Source organism: Molothrus ater, chromosome 5 (assembly GCF_012460135.2).
Source record: "Molothrus ater isolate BHLD 08-10-18 breed brown headed cowbird chromosome 5, BPBGC_Mater_1.1, whole genome shotgun sequence".
Lineage (NCBI taxonomy): Eukaryota > Metazoa > Chordata > Aves > Passeriformes > Icteridae > Molothrus > Molothrus ater.
The window spans coordinates 13,401,366-13,417,821 of NC_050482.2; the positions used below are offsets into that span (position 1 = coordinate 13,401,366).

Here is a 16,456-nt window from a genome sequence, read left to right on the forward strand (position 1 = left end):
CACATCCCCCTTCTGGTTTTTTCTTCATTTCCCACCATATGAATATCAATGAATTCCCAGATGTGCATTTCTTCCCAGACATTACCCATGGCCCAGCAACTGAATGCAGCTGTTCTTCTTACCCACCATGTCCAAGGGTTTCCTGGCACAGCAGACAGCCTCTCTCCACCGTGCTCCAAACAAAATATTTAAGTAGCTCTCCACCACAGCTCCACCACTGACATGTTCCAAAGAGAAATGCTGTGACTAGAAACATTACCTAAACAACTTTTATTATAACCTTTTATTTTGTGTTTTGTGTAATGATCTATACAAACAAAAACTCCATGGTCAGCACATCCATGGTCAGATGAAATGATCAGTAGTGTTCTCCAGGCAAATTTGGGGCACAATTATACTTTAGAAGTTGTACAAATTTTCTTTAAACTTGCCTTTCTTTAAACACACATGCACATGAAAATATTTTGAGAGCAATATTATGGTTGGAAAATACAGTGCTGAAGAGGATGTGCCAAAAAAAGAGCTGTCTGTGCCACTTGATTTACATCCCTTTGTTCTGCACTGCACGCTCACAGGCTAATTGGTAAACAGGATCCTGCCTTATTGGGTGTGGGAGACAGCAGCTGCTGTCCAGAAAGATCAGGATGATGAGAATCCTTTTTCACCTGTTGAAGAAGATTTTGGTGAAAATCCTGGCTCAAAAGTCAGACTCTTTTAGATGAGACTAGGTGGCAACCACAGGGCTGGGACTCAGTTAATTTTCAGGGAGAAAAATTGTGGAGGTACAATATTGTTGGAGAAAAAGGATAATCTTCTGAGGATTAAGATGATGAAAGCTGTCCAGAAGAGCTGGACTATCCCTGCTTCTGTCACAGAATTCTTCTGTGATGCCTGGCACAATGCTTAAAACCTTTCATAGATGAGCAGCAGCTCAGTATGGCTCCTTTTGAGGCCTCATTTTCAGAACTGCTGCAACCAAAATCCATGCAAGGTCTGCTCTGAGAAATAAGGTCCCAGCTGCCTTTCAACCATTCATTCAAAATATGCCAACCTTCTATTTCACAGACACATTCTACTTTCTAACGCTATGAAGCACACATATAATTGTGTTGAGACCATAAAATACCTCCTAAGCCTGTCTTCAGGTATTCTGAAGAAATTCCAATACCAAAAAGTGAGACTAGAGGATTCAAAGCTCTAGAGAAGGACACAGCCAGAGATATTCAGGTGCCCCCAAAACCAGCCATCTAGTACCACTTTCCCATTTCCAATGCATTAAACTGAAGGGGTTGTGGGTATCACCTAAAGTCCATGTGAACTGTGTGCCCTGAGTCTTTAACTCATATTTTCAGCAGAACCCTAGAATCTTCCCCTGCTTCTGTCCCTTCCTTCTCTTGTCCAGACTGACAAGAGCAATATTATTATTAAGAGCAATATTATGGTTGGAAATTCCAGTACTGAAGAGGATGTGCCAAAAAAAGAGCTGTCTGTGCCACTTGATTTACACCCCTTTGTTCTGCACTGCATGCTCACTTGCTAATTGGTAAACCCTACCTTAGTCTGACTCTTGTTCCACAGCTTTTTCTCCAAACTCAGTATTTTGTCCTCATCAGCTCTGTTGGCACATTTCTTCTACAAGCAATTCATTTCTCCTCTCCTGCTTTCTTCCCAGGTCCATATCTCTTCTTCCTGCCATACCAGTTCTTAGGGTCATCTTTATTGTACGTGTGCATATTTACAGGCCCACTAAACTTCCCATTTGGCACAGATCCCTTCACCACCTACTTTTTTTTTTTTTTTCCTTTTTGATTTCACTGAACATCTTTCCCAACTCTCCCTCCGACCTCCATTCCTAAATTGTCTTGGGCCACTTCAGGCTTCCTCCTGCCTTCTATACCTGATATTTTCTGTGCCTCCACACTCCACGGCCAGTTAGAGGACAGTGAGGAGAGTCATCCTGCCCCGAACCCTGGGGCCCGGCAAGCCTCAGCCTGAAGGAAACAGGAGCGAGCACCGAAGAGCCATCACTCCTCCTGGTGCTCGAGGCTGGAACAAGTTCAGCCCCTCTCTGAAGGCAGCATATGAGCAGTCCGGTCACGCACAGCAGCTGCAGCAGGAGCAGGACGAGGCAGCGGAGCGCACCCGGGGCCCTCCGGCAGCCCTGGACACAGCGCACTCGGTGTGAACCAAATCCCCAGGGATTTTAGCAGTGCTTTTCCCACTTGGACCCGCCTACCTAAGAAAGCGAGGCGAGTATTTGGGGTCCACACTGCCTGTGCTGCCTGTGTCTAAGCACACCCATCCATGTGTGCCAACGGCAGTGCTCCCATGGCCTGGCTGCCCGGACACGGCTGCCTTTGTGCTCCCACCCCTCGGCCACAGCTTCTCAAGCTCTGACTGTCCCCGACAGGAGCGCGGCGGTCTGGAACTGGTAGCAGGTGCTGCCCTTTCCTAAACTCCTCTGCGGGAAACTTGGGAAGGGCTGGCGTTGCGCTCCATGGGGCTGCGCCTGGTTAGTGGCAGTCGTGAGGCAGAAATAAAACTTTGCTTGAAACAGTTGAAAATTTAAGGAGCGCCAGGAATCATTTACCCGGGAGTCTCTCTCCCTCCTGCGAGCTCCAGCGTTTAAGTGAGCGCGGCCCCTGCCGGCCCCGCTCGGCAGCCGGAGCGCTCGCCCCGCCGAGCCTCCCGTCACTCCTGCTGCGAGCTCGGGCTCAGCGCACAGGTCGGGGACTGCAAATCCAAGTGTCACTGGCACAGGAATGATTATTACCAGATGCTAATTACTCGTTAACGTATGCTAATCACTGCTGCATGCCAGCGCGCTCAGAGCACCGAGTGCCAGGCGGAAAGCGCTCGGCTGGAGCGGAGCGGCTCCGCAGCCCCAGCCCCGCGCCGAGAGCCGGCACCGCGCCCCACGGCCGCGCTGCGCTCACACTGCGCTCTCCTCCGCGGCCGCCATCCCGCTCCCGAGGCGAGGAGCGGCCGCTGGTGATTCCTGACTCCCCCGAGCTCCAGGCTTTGCCTGGCGTAGGTTTCCCGCAGCCGGGAGACAGACAGGCGCCCCCGGCTCGCCCGCGCCGCGGCAGCACCGCCGCTCCCCCGCCGCAGGGGACCCGGCAGGTGCCGCCCCCGGCAGGGGAGGCGATGGTGATCTTCTGTGCGGGGACGGGAACACCACACACACATTCTAAACTTTAAAACCCGCCGCCTGAACGTGTCTCCCAGGAGAGGGGAGCGGGTCCCCTCGGCAGCCTCTGCCCCGGCCGGGAGAGGTGCCCGCGGGCCGAGGGGAGCCGCACACGGGGCTGGCCCGGGGAAGGGGTGCGGGCACCTCTCCCCCGCCTGCTGCCGCCGCCTCCCCTCGGGGCCGGCGCTGCCCGTGCCCGCGGTGGCTGCGCGGGGCGCGGGAGCCCGCGGCGGGCGGTGCGCGGGAGGCGCCCGGCGGCGGCGGAGGGCGGGCAGCGGGGCGGGCGGTGCGCGGGGCCGGCGGCGCTGCGCTGCGCCCCGATAGGCGGCGGCGGGCGGTGTCGGTGCTGCCGCCGCTGCCGCGGCTGCTGTGCTGGCGCGGAGCCGCTGAAGCCCGGCACAGGGGCTCGCCGGCTCTCGCACGCAGCGGCGGCGGCGGAGCGCGTCGCGTCGAGAGGAGCGAGCGGGGAGGAGGAGGAGGAGAAGGCGGAGGAGGAGGAGGAGGAAGGGGAGGGGGGCACCTTCTCGGAGAGGATGCCCGGAGCGGCTGCAGGGACGGCGGCTACTGGAGCAGGCTCGTCAGGAGCGGTAGCAGCGGGGATGCTCCCAGCTCAGGAGGCAGCCAAGATCTACCACACCAACTACGTGCGGAACTCGCGGGCCATCGGTGTGCTCTGGGCCATCTTCACCATCTGCTTTGCCATCGTCAACGTGGTGTGCTTCATCCAGCCGTACTGGATCGGGGACGGCGTGGATACCCCGCAGGCGGGCTACTTCGGGCTCTTCCACTACTGCATCGGCAACGGCTTCAGCCGGGAACTCACCTGCCGGGGCAGCTTCACGGACTTCTCCAGCCTGCCCTCGGGAGCCTTCAAAGCTGCGTCCTTCTTCATCGGGCTCTCGATGATGCTCATCATCGCCTGCATCGTCTGCTTCATCCTCTTCTTCTTCTGCAACACAGCCACCGTCTACAAGATCTGTGCCTGGATGCAGCTGACCTCGGGTGAGTGGAGGCAGCGGCCCCGCTGCTGGGGGGCTCCGCGCCGCCCTGTCCAGCACGGCCCGGCCCGGCCCGGGGGGCACGGGCGGCTCTGCACAAACTTGCGGCGCCGGGGCGGGGAGCGGCGGGGGCGGGTGTCGGGGGCCGGGGGTGCCCCGGCGGGGCAGGCCGGGAGAGGATGCTCAGGGTGCCGCGACACATCGGCAGCGTCGCAGAGCGGTGCCCGTGCCTGCCCCGGGCCGCCCGACTGGGCGTGGGCCAAGCGGGGCTGAGCCCGCAGCTCCTCGCAGCGCTCCGAGGGCTGCCCGGGGATGCTGCCCGGGCTCGGCGTGGGACCGACCCGTGGGCAGCTCCGGCAGCTCCAGGGACCGCGGGCGGAGCGGGTGGGTGTCCTCCAGAGCGGGTCTGCTGTAAAGGTCAGGAGAAAATGGCAGTGGGGACAATTCGGGCTGGCGGCGGGGGGGGAAGGCAGCTGCCCGCCTGTTGAAGCTGAGTCCCGGCCCCACAGTTGCACCTGGCCAAGGCAGAGCCCACTCCGGCTCCGTGGGAGGGCTTGGCGAGGTCTTCTGCTGGTGAACTGGAAGGGCAGCTGAGGTCGTTGGATGTGGCATGCAGGAGTTTTGGTTGGGGTCTGTTTCACTTGCCCACAAGGTTTATTTTCCACTATATGTTAGGAGTGTAGAGAAAAATAATTAATTTCAGTTGCTGATTTTGTTTCAGAAAATCTCCTGACTTCATTTGACTTTCCCCATCACATCCAGGGTCTCCCTGGGGGAAAGTATATGGTAGGAAAGAGGGAAAACACCAGGACATCCCTTTCTGCATTTCCAGCACAGCTTTCCCTCTGAGTTAGTGGAGAACTGGTTATTTCTGTGCAGCTGGGAGGGACTGTAGAATTAAGATAGTAATACAAGCAGTTTTAGCAAGACAGAAAATATTAAATCATCAATCATTTGGGGAAAAAGGGGGCTAAAATCAAAGCATACCTGTTACATGTCCTCCTGGTAAAACTTGAAATTGAGAAGTTTTGGAATAAGGTCAGGAATAAGCTGTTAGGGAAACAGAGCAAAATGTCACCAAAATGGGCTCACAATCACTTTTTCAGTCCCTTAATTGACCTACATTCATTTCAGTTTCTGCGCAAAAATTCTTTTGCGTTTTCTACTGAACATCTTCAGCATTATTCAGTTTGCCCTCTTGTCCATGAGGCTTGGTGGAATTCTCTGGAATTTATATGAAACATCTCTAACCATTTCTCTCTCCGATGATGTTTTTCTGTGTGCTATTATACATTTTTATGCTGTTTCCTTCACTGAAGTTTCCTTGTAATTTCTTTCTGTATCACTTGGGGAGTGATCTGCAGTCACTTGAAGCTGGTAGGTTTTTTCCCAATTCCAGTGAGTTTAGTTTTGGGTTCATTATCTCTGTACTGGGAACCCCCTTTGATGCTCCTCTGTCCATTCTGACATGCATTCTGACATGCATTCTGACATGGTCTGGTTAATTGTACACAGTCATGTCACTTGGCTCTGGGCAGAAAAAACTGTTTCATCTTTGCACAACTGATGTCTCCTCTGCTCCATTAAGGACTTTTGCTTTCAGCTGTCTCCTCTTCTTATGGCTCTGCTACTAAAAGGTGCCATGAATATTCACTGTTTTGATGCATTTCAGCATGTTTTTTTCATGTCCAATATGCAGTAGGACAGCATAATTTCCAAATCCCTTGCACTTTCCAACATCAACATCTATGTTTGCACTACTTCATGCCCAGAGGTGCTAGTGAAAGCTAGATAAAATGAATCTGATTCCTTTACTGTGTTTCTGTACAGGTGAATAATAATGTTAAGAAACCACCATATATGACTGATCTACTGGATTCCTGCATGTGTGCAGGTGTTACTGGAGATTTGTTTTCAGGCAAAGCAACACAGAATTTTTGTCATCTCCAAAGCTGGTAGATGCACTGCTGGCATTAAAAGTCAACAAAAGGAGCTTTATGCCAGCAGAAGAATCGCTTCTCAGACTGCTTCCCTCCAAAATTAAAAGGGAATACATGCATAGCCAAGTGGTTGGTTGCTGTCTTTCCCAATTTGTACACAAATGCCCTGGAAGAACTAGAACAATGCTGGGTGTTGAAAGAACCTGACTTTATTTTTTGCTGAATGCTTTACCTTAATTCAATATTTACCTCACTGTTCATTTCTCTATTACTTTAAAAAGTTTCCTCAAAAACTACCAGAAAGTCCATATTGCTTTAGGTTGCATCCTTTGAAGAAAACAAAGGTGGTGGGACAGAAGGAAAACTTAGAGTAAAATGTGCAGGACAGGAATGTTATGATGTTTTTCTGAGCTATATGACCTACTTCTGTTATTAGTTTACTGTTTGGAAAGTATAAGTAATAGATAATAGTAATCCTAAAATGCTTAGCTCACAGAAAAGAATATAGTAATGTCATCTACATATGCATATAGTTCTGTGTAGCACAGGAACAAAATTGAATCTACAGTAGTGAAATAAAAGAGCATGTGAATATAGCTTTGATTTTGCTTGCTAGTATGTACTTTATAGTGTTAGCATTCTGTTCAGTAATATAACACTTAAAATTGATGTAATTTAAATCTTGTTAGGATCAGGTTTCTGATGTGGGATCATGCTTGGTTTAGGATTTCAAATGAAAGCTTAGGAACTGATTTCTTTACAAGAAAGATTTGGATCACAGTCTGTCCTGCATGAGTCATTATAAATTGTCAGCATGATATAGCTCTTGTTTTGAAAAGGTGTTTATTAAGTAAGAAAAAGATAAACAGTATCCTGGGCACATACACTTTCAGTCCTTGTTGCTGTCTAATCATGTCTATGACTAGCCAGGTCTATGACATGATAAAGAAGAAAAATCCTAAGAAAAAATGTACTTTCTGTGCACACAGCCTAGATTAGATGGTCCTATGATTTAGCCAGGGCTTAGGCTGCCTTTTTTGTTGCACATGCATGATGCTGTCAGGGTACACTTGATACTTTGAGAGCCAGTGTTGGCAGCCTCGTCCTCCATCCCCTAACCTGCTCTTCTGCAATTGCAAAATCATAGGAACAAGCAGTATGCACTCACCTAGTTTGAGCAGCTGCATGGTCACAAACTCTTGAAATCATTAGGAATTAGGTAATACTGTTCTTGGTTATTCTACACCTAATGTACACAGGAAACCTCAGAAATAAAGATAACTCTTGAGATTTATTCCTTTATAGGTTAAGTAAATCAAGCACTTCCGTTCTGTGATTGTGATTTTTTTCACTATATTTGTCATTACTTTTTTCATTTACTAGGATGTTTCAAGTTATAAGAAAGAAAAAGTAAGGAAAGCAGAAGAAAGGCATAGAAGTGTCCCATGGACAAGAAGGATGAAACCAATATATGGGTTTTTGAAGAGATTCTTGAGTTTATGCCCATAGTAAGAGGACATGGAACAAAAGATCAAAGCTCTGTACTTTGGGAAACCACAGTCCAGTGATCTTTGACAGTGGTCTGTAACATGGCCCACGAAAGCATCAGAGCAGCTAAAGCTCATTTTGCCCTCTGTATTTTTGGTTCTCCATCATTCATACTCAGGGACTTCCTCAAATGGATCTTGGCATTTAAAAGCTCTTGCTGGATTTTGTTTTTTGAGACCTGTGTAAACTTTTAGCGTTTACAGTGCCACAGAGGAAGGAGTTCCACAGCTTGATACCTATTGTGTGAAGATTCAATGATTTTTGTGTTTTAAATCTTGTGCCTGCCCATTTCATTTGATCCTCTCAGCTCATGCATTGGAAGAGGCTGTGAACAGGGAACTTGGAGACACATTCCCTGTCCTGGCTCTGATTACACCTTTGCTGTATCCCCTCAGTTACCTGGTTTGGAGACCTTTGGCTTCTTAGTCAGTCCTTAGTTGTTAGGTTGTAGTGAACTTGTGATGATCCCAGCTGCCCTGGCTATAGATATTTCCAGTCTACTCTCTCTTTTCAGAGTCTGTGGCACCAGACCTACACACAATATTCAAGACAGACAAACCAGCCATTTATATAGTGACTAAATAATATTCTCTCTTTTGTTCTTTGTTCCTTTCCTAGTAATTAGTAATACCCATTTTTTTCCCTGTTAGTGAACAGTGGGCTGATGTTTTCACACAACTGCCTATTATAACCCCAAAATCTCAGTCCTGAAGTGGTAAAAATCACCTTGGGGCACATAATTTTGTGTAGTTAGTTTTTTTCCCCCTTAAAGGAATTACTTCATATTTATCTACACTGACTTTAATTTGACTTTTATTGTCTAGTCACTCAGTATTGTGAAGTCTTTCTTCACAGTCAGCCCTAACCATAGCTACCCTGAATGAGTATCAGCAGCTAACTTTGTCACCTCACCATTTATCCTGTTTTCCAGCTCATTTATAAATAAATGAGTAGCTCCCAAGTTCCAGCACAGATCCCTGCAGGATTCCACCATTGACCTCTCTCCACCTGAAAAATTGACAGTAGTGTCCTACCATCTGTTTCCAATTATTTATCCTTGCAAGGGCATTTATTTTTATCCTCTGGGAGTCTAGGTTTTTTAAGACTTATGAATGATAGATTCATCAATTGTCTTTTGGAAATCCAAGTAAACATTTTCAATTAAAACCATGGTATGCATTAATTTTTACTTTTACTTTGGAGAACTTTAGTAGTTTTGTGAAAAATTACTTAGGATAGGTGTATTGGTCCTACCTTACTTCCTTTCATCACACAAATATGTCATGTTTGTACACATGCTGACATACACTCTTGGTTTTTTTTGGAATTCTACTGATTTATACAGGTGTTGGTCTTTCTGTTGTTCCCCAGGTTTTCCCTGGACTTGTTTTAAACAGGTTTTAAAAACTGGTTTCCTATCACTCAACTGCCAAATCTTTGAGGCCAAAACAGCCATAATGAAGAGGTTATTACATGCCACAGTTAAAAGTTTGTTTAAAACACGGAATTGTTTCAGAAAGAAAAGGAGAAATTCTTCATTGCAACTGTGCTGTTTGCCTTTATGCATGAATCAGTCTGCAGGACCAGGTGACTTTTATGTAAGAGTCTTAAAAGGCTTGACCTTGATGCTCTTGGAGCCTTTGTTACTTCTGTTTGACAGATCTTGGTATAGGGGTAAATTCCAGAGGGCTAGGAAAAAACCCAGCCTTGCACCAGTGTTTGAACAGGGTATCTCTTGGAGTCAGACAAAGATCTTATTCATGGCCTCAGTACCCTTAAGAATTTGTTGAGAGAGTAATTTACATTTATGCCTCCTGAACTTTGCAGGTGGCATCAAAATTATTTATTTAATAAATGATAGTTATTTGTCTAATAAATTACAGTAAGGATAGCAAATTGCACAGACTGATTTGGATGTCATAATAACATGGGCTTATTTCTACAACCTGTATTTTAATACACCAAATGCAGTGTAAGATTTCTAAGAATCAGAATCATGGAATCACAGAACCACAGAATGGAGTGGGCTGGAAGGGACCTTAAAGATCATCCAGTTCCAACTCCCCTGCCATAAGCAGGGACACTTTCCAGTGTTTCCTAGGTCAGCTTGCTCAGAGCCCCATTCAGCCTGGCCTTGAACACTCCCAAGGGATGGGGCATCCAGAGCCTCCCTGGGCAGCCTGTTCCAGTGTTTCACCACCCTCATAGTAAAATATTTCTTCCCAATATCTAATCTAAACCCACTTCTTAGTTTCAGCTTGAATCCATTTCCCTTTGTTCTGTCACTGTGTTCCCCTGTAAATAGTTCCTTGCCATCTTTCTTGTAGGCTCCCTTTAGCACTGGAAGTCCACAATTAGGTCACCCCAAAGCCTTCCAGGCTAACAATCCCAGTTCTCTGAACTTTTCTTTCACCTTTCCATCCCTCTAATCACCTTCATGGCCCTTCTCTGGACTCATTGCAAAAGATTCATGTCCTTCCTGTGCTGGGGACCCCAGAGCTGGATGCAGCACCACAGGTGGGGTCTCAGCAGAGCAGAGAAGAGGAACAGAATCCAATTTAGAGAGAAGAGTTGTGGGGGACCATGTCAAAGGCTTTACAGAAGTCCAGATAAGTGACACCCATAGCCCTTCCCTTGTCCACTGATGTAGTCACCCCCTCATAGAAGTCCACTGGATTGCCCAGGCAGGACTGGCACTTGGTGAAGCAGTAATGGCTGTTCCAAATCACCTCCCTGTCCTTCATGTGCCTTGGACAACTTCTAGGAGGATGTGTTCCATGATCTTCCCAGGCACTGAGGCTGACAGGTTGGTAGTTGACAGGGTCCTCCTTTCTACCCTTTTTAAGATGGGTGCAATATTTCCCATTTTCCAGTCACCTGGGCCTTCACCTGACTCCTATGACTTTCCAGGTATCAGGAAGAGCGGCTTGGCAACTACACCAGCCAGTTCCCTCAGGACTCTGGCATGCATCTCATCAGTTCCCATGGAATCATGTAGGTTCAGGCTAGTGGTCATGAACCTGGTCTGTACTTGCAGTCAGAAGCATTTTGCAGCCCCAGTCTCCATCCTGTGGTCCATGTGCTCAAGAGGTGTGGGAGGAAAGGTTGCATTGAAGGCAGAGTCAAAAAAAAATTGTTGAGTACCTCAGCCTTCTCCTTGTCAATTGTTACCAGTTTTCCAGCATTTCTTATCAGAGGGTACATCTTCTTTGACCTTTCTTTTCTGGTTAATACACCTGTAGAAGCACTCCTTCTTACTCTGCATCCATTGCTAGGTTCAGTTCCTGCTTCAAAAAATGTAGGAGGCATCCTACTGATGGGAGAATTATGAAAGTATGTTATTTAGAAGAAATAATTATTTAGAAGAGAAAACAGTTATTCAGAAGAGAAATTGCAGATTGTGTAGATGGACACGTGCACGTGAGCTCTCACTGCAGTGAAAACGTCCAGTGATGTCCCTAAATGTGCATGCAAAAAATGGACTCCTTTGCCTGCAGTGGTTCCCATGCCTGTTCTGTCTAGGTCAAATATCTTTTAAGACACCCTTTCAAGTATAAAGTAGAAAGGATATCAGAACTGATTTAAATAAGTGAAAGAAGAAGAGCTAAAAGGATGAATTTTCTTGCTATTCAAAAGAAGATTAAAAATTGACAGATGATGGCATATGAGGACCTACAGGGGAAGATTTCAAGTCATGCAGTGCTCCTTAGCTTGACAAATGTTGTGTTTGGAAGCTGAAGTTACACAAATTTGCATTAGCCATGAGGTATGTACATTTGTAACTTTTAGTTGCATTTTTCCTTTGTTAATTGTTTTACTAACTCACCAGCAGCAAAGGGCCTTACCAACAATGCAGTCAGCTTTTGTTGCCACTACGTACCCCCCACATGTAAACTGGGGAGGCACATGGGAGGCAAAAGGGACAGGAAGACAAGTCCAGGAATATTGATCAGGTTTTTGAGCTTGAGTTTCATCACTGATGCTGATTTTGATTTAAGTGTTAACGCTCCCACGGCATCTGCAGGGTGAGGTGACTGAAGTTATTTATTGGTCTCTGAACAGTAGTGGATGTTGGACCATCAAGGAGAAAATGATGAAAAATCAGAGTTTTTGAAGGCTCTGATCATGGTATGATGAGTATTGCCTCTGCATTTTGGGGAAATGGGCTGCTGGAGCTGTGCAGGCAGGCAGGGAGCAGGGAAAGAGCCAAGTGCTCTCCTTGCCCACAAAGGGACTGTCTCATCAAGCCTACGAGGACATCTCATGCAAGGGAGCCTGGTGCATGTGCTTCTTTTTCCCAGAGGAGAAATCATGCTGCCAGTTTGATTTTCTGTACATTCTGCTCCAGAGGAGAGTTTCCTAGTGGGTTTAAAAGAGATCCCTAGAACCTCCTTCATCCTTGCCTAGGAATGCCCTATGGTAGCCTGTGCTCTGCTGCTGTCACACTGGCTGTGATGGGTACTGCCTTTGGGAGCTGCTTGTCCGAGTGTGAGTCAGAAGGTTGGCTGGGGAGGTTGTGAAAATTACCTGAAGGTTTTAGTGGGAAGTTTTGGGTGAAGTGAGTGATGGGGCTGAGCAGCTTTTTTGGTTTCTTTACACTGAAGTAAACATTTTCATATGCTTCATGTTTGGCTGTAAACATGAAAGTAAAAGGTGTATCATGTGAACTGTGGAAATGAGGGAGAAATGCTGTGCCCAGTGTCTTGTCTCTAAGCAATTTCTTGCCCCAAATACCCTGTGCCCACAGTACCAAAAGTTCTCTCATGCATCCCATGGTGTTATGCCTTTGGTGGCTAAACTCTCCAGCTCCTCACAGGCTCCCTGTCCCTGTACCTGACAAAGGCACAGCATGTGCTCTACCTGGCAGAAAGCTATTTTCTGTTGGTTTGATGTCTTCAAGTTGTCATCTAGATTTGTTAAAGGAAAAACTACCCCTGTCTTTCCACTGGTGGGAAATTGGATTTTTTTTTCTGCTTTCAGCTTCTTCACAAAACTTGCAGGAATTTAGTGTTTTGAAGGCTTGTAGCATCAGTCAAATTTGGCTTAAATTGGTCATGAGGCTCGAAATCAAACAGCCACATCTGTCTTGATCCCAGAGGAAACTTGTCTAAAATGTATCATGTAAGAAGTGAATATCTTTTATTTGTATGAGTGATTTGAGATTCTGGTAGCAAAACTTGTTTTTTGAAGGATAAAGGTGTTTAGGGAATGGAGAAGAGATATTTTCTTTTGGTTTAGAGTGTAATAAAAATTTCAGCATCTTATAACTTTCCCAATTGCCTTTTATGAACATCCTGGGGGCTGTGGTCCACTGTTTGAAAAACAGTAAGATAATACAATAGAAAATGCATAAAGTTATCCAGGCTATTTGAGGATGAATGCCATTTCACTGGGAAAAAGTGTATGTGTGAGGGAATAAAGAAGGGGAGAAAGAAACTGGGAAAGATTTTAAAAGAGGAGAATATTACCTATCGAAATGTGGGGAGCTGAGAACTTGGATATGGTTAGGAAAGAGAAATGGGAGTGGGGTTTTGGAAAAAAGAGGCTGGTGTCAGAGCAGCTCTATTTTCTTGCACCTGAAGGGACATCACTGGCAGAGGATACAGCTGCTGTCGAGTTCTTTCAGGGATTCCTTCTAAAAGTTTAATGAAGAAAATTGCTATCTGCCAAAATGAAGCCAGGAAGAGGGAAACATAGGGATGTTGTCAGCAGTAAAAAGGCATGGAAGAAAAGAAGGCTAGATTACAAACATGAAGGTTATTTTACCTTCCGTGAAAAGAGCACTGTGGTATAAACAGCATTAGCTTTGATCTTGCAAACATAAAGACAGCAAACATATCAGAACAGAAAATCTGTGGTATGATCAGGTGGTGTGGACTCAATATTTGAAAACTAACAAGATCCAGCTGTGAGGAATGGGAGGGTCACAATATCGAGGCATTACAAAGGAAAACATAAAAAACATTTTTGCTCAAAAAATGGTGAAAGAAGAAAAAAAGACATGAACAAGGCTATAGCCTGGAAAATCTGCAGAATTTGATAACATTGGTTGCTATCAGCATTGTTAAAATTGCAGTGGCAGCAGCATGACAGTGAATAGCTAGATTATGCATTACTGTGTGGAACAGTGTGCAGCTCCCAATTACTAAGCGAGAATTATGGCTGGAATCCTTAAAAAAGGCAATATAATGGACTCCAAGATCTGTCTGTTCTAAGAAAGATATTATCCATCTTCACATTGGCATTCAGAGATGCAGAAGACTTGAAACAAGCTGGCCTTAGAATGAGAAGTTCATACTTACCGGGGGAAAAGGTTCTTTTATTTTCTCCTTGAGAAGCCAGATGCAAATTTATGAATTTCATTGATTTTAAAAGGTAGCTGATGGCGTCTGTGGAGAGCCTCTTTGACACAAGCACATCATGTGCTATTTCAGAGAATATTATTCAATCAAGTAATTGAGAGTGCATCAGAAGGAGAAAGCTACGGAATAAACGGTTTGAAATAAATTATTACAAACAGTTGATGAGTTGTCATGCATTCCACTTTCTTCATTTTTCTGGTTATATTTCAAAAGCAAAAGTTCATAGAGAAGAAAACTAGACATGCTGTACTTGCAAGGTCAAAGACAGATATTCTGAGTTCAGAGGTTCAGAAAATGCTATTTGTGAAACCTTGGGAGGTTCTTTTGTTTACTTCTAGAAGTCAAAAGTCAAGTGCCTTACTTTGCAGAAGTTGACTGAATAAGGTGAGTGATCTCATGCAATTACCATGGCCAGAATGAGTCTTGTCCTGCTGTGCTAGACTGTACCTCTGCAACCTGCTATGGGTTTTTGGTCACGGTGAACCTTGTGTGCAGCAGAAGCATGAATAAAACAGGACAGGTCCCTTTAGATCAAGGAAGATTTTAGCAATGTCTCTCCCTCCAGTCTGACCTTTTGCCTGTTCCTGTGGCTGTGGAAGGTGAATGCTCCTCAGCTCCATGGAGTTTCTTGATGGGGCAAGAGCCTTGGAGAGCTTTGTTTTATCCAGATAGAACAGCTTGTAAGCCTGAAACCCTGACATAAATGATCCTGTGCCTCTTGGAGAGACATTTCTGTACTGACCCATCTCAGCTTGCCAGGGCCCAACAGAGAAAAGTGGTTGCTGTAAAAAGTGGTTGCTCTGAAAGTGTGCCTGTACCCACAAATTAGTGGGGTACAGAGTCCCCCTCTGCTGCAGAGTCAGCTGGTACACTGGCCAGTGCCCACACTATTACATTTTTTACCTTCTAAAACTGGGTCACTAGACTCATTCTGTTGGGAACCATTCCTGGCATGTCCTAACTTGCAAACTGTGCCCTGGCAATGTTTTGGAAGATTGTTAGATGAAACAGACTAAAAACACTCCTGTGACACATGCTGAGGGACAATTCTAACAATTTATTAGCATCAAGTCAAGTTTCAATGCCTGGGAATGCTTCCTGGTACTGCTTCATTTATCTGTGTAGACATAACCAATGTGTAGCCAAGTCTTAATATGAGAAGCTCAAGACTTAACTGTGCAGGAAAGTTAAGGTAACATGGAATTTTTTTCCTTTAATTTGAACAAATTTGTAACTGCGACTCAACAAATAATTCTGGATTAAAATTTACATGAAATGTGGTTATCTTTGAAAGTAGACTTAGTAATCACCTTGAAAAAGACAGACGTTTGTAACCTTTGGCAAGAGGAAGAAGTGATCAACAATGTAGAACAAACCATAAAAAAAGGTTTTCACTTAGAGACAGTTGAAGAACGTTACCCATGAGCCTAAAAATTATAAATGAGATTTCTCTCTGATGTAGACTGAGTGTTTCAAAATCAGATTTCCCACAGGTATCTTCAGCTTGGCTAATACATCTTTGAACACTATAAAGCTGTTCTGCATTGAGTGCATACACTTAAGGGACATTCAGTGCAATTTCACAAAGAGTTAATTCAAAGTTTTAAGATTAATTTCATGAGGGAAGTATTAGACTTTCCATGAAAATAAAATTATTCATCCTTGCAGATTTATGTTCCTCTAAAGAAAGTTAATTATTACTTGGTTGCTGTATCTTAGATTAGCCTATCTTAGAATTAGCCTTCCTATGTTTGGTGAAGTTATTTTAGACCATCATTAAAATAAAAAGGTTGAAATTACAATGCATGGTCATTATGCTAGAAAAATACAGTCCCAAACATTCCAAATATGCAGATGTCTTACCAACCACAGTCTCTTGTGTGGGAAAGGCTGTGCAGCTCGGGCTGGGGAACAGTGGAGACACTCACAGGCCATCAGGTCACAGTCCTGAGTGACCTGCACCCTGCTGGAGTAGGGACGTCCAGTGGTGCCTTCCAGCATCACCCAGTCTGTGAGGGAAGGGGGGATGGCAGTGGGATGGCAATGGGATGCTGCTCTGGACAGGACATCCATGGCCCTGGCATGTACTTTGTGAAGTATTTCCAGCTGATTCAGGGCAATGCTGACATAATTAAGGATGCATTGTGATATTTCATGTGGGATTCTGGACACTGATGTGCAGTTCTGAATGAGTAGCTTCAAAAAGGAAAACCAGTGAGTGGTGACATGTCTTGGAAAAAGAAAACTAGGAAAGCTTGGTTACTTCAATGTGGAAAGAGGAAGGTTGATGTCTGTCCTGAAAAACTAAAAACACCTGCAACAGCTAAGAACATGAGGAAAATAAAAGAACTGTTTGAGCCACTGATTTTTTCCTTGACTTGATTTGGTTTCCTAAACTTTTCCCAAAGGTGGTACTAC

General features: G+C 45.6%; 1 protein-coding gene across 3 annotated transcripts in view; it reads left to right on the plus strand.

Moving 5' to 3' along the window:
* The first annotated feature begins 3,721 nt into the window (after nt 1–3,721).
* The window catches only part of LHFPL3 (LHFPL tetraspan subfamily member 3), a 234,463-nt gene continuing 221,728 nt past the window's right edge, over nt 3,722–16,456 (plus strand). For all 3 annotated transcript variants that reach the window (XM_036401228.1, XM_036401229.1, XM_036401227.1), the window contains exon 1: nt 3,722–4,192. In XM_036401228.1, the coding sequence (XP_036257121.1) occupies nt 3,724–4,192 (469 nt within the window). In that variant the 5' untranslated portion in view covers nt 3,722–3,723. The remainder of the gene's footprint in view (nt 4,193–16,456) is intronic.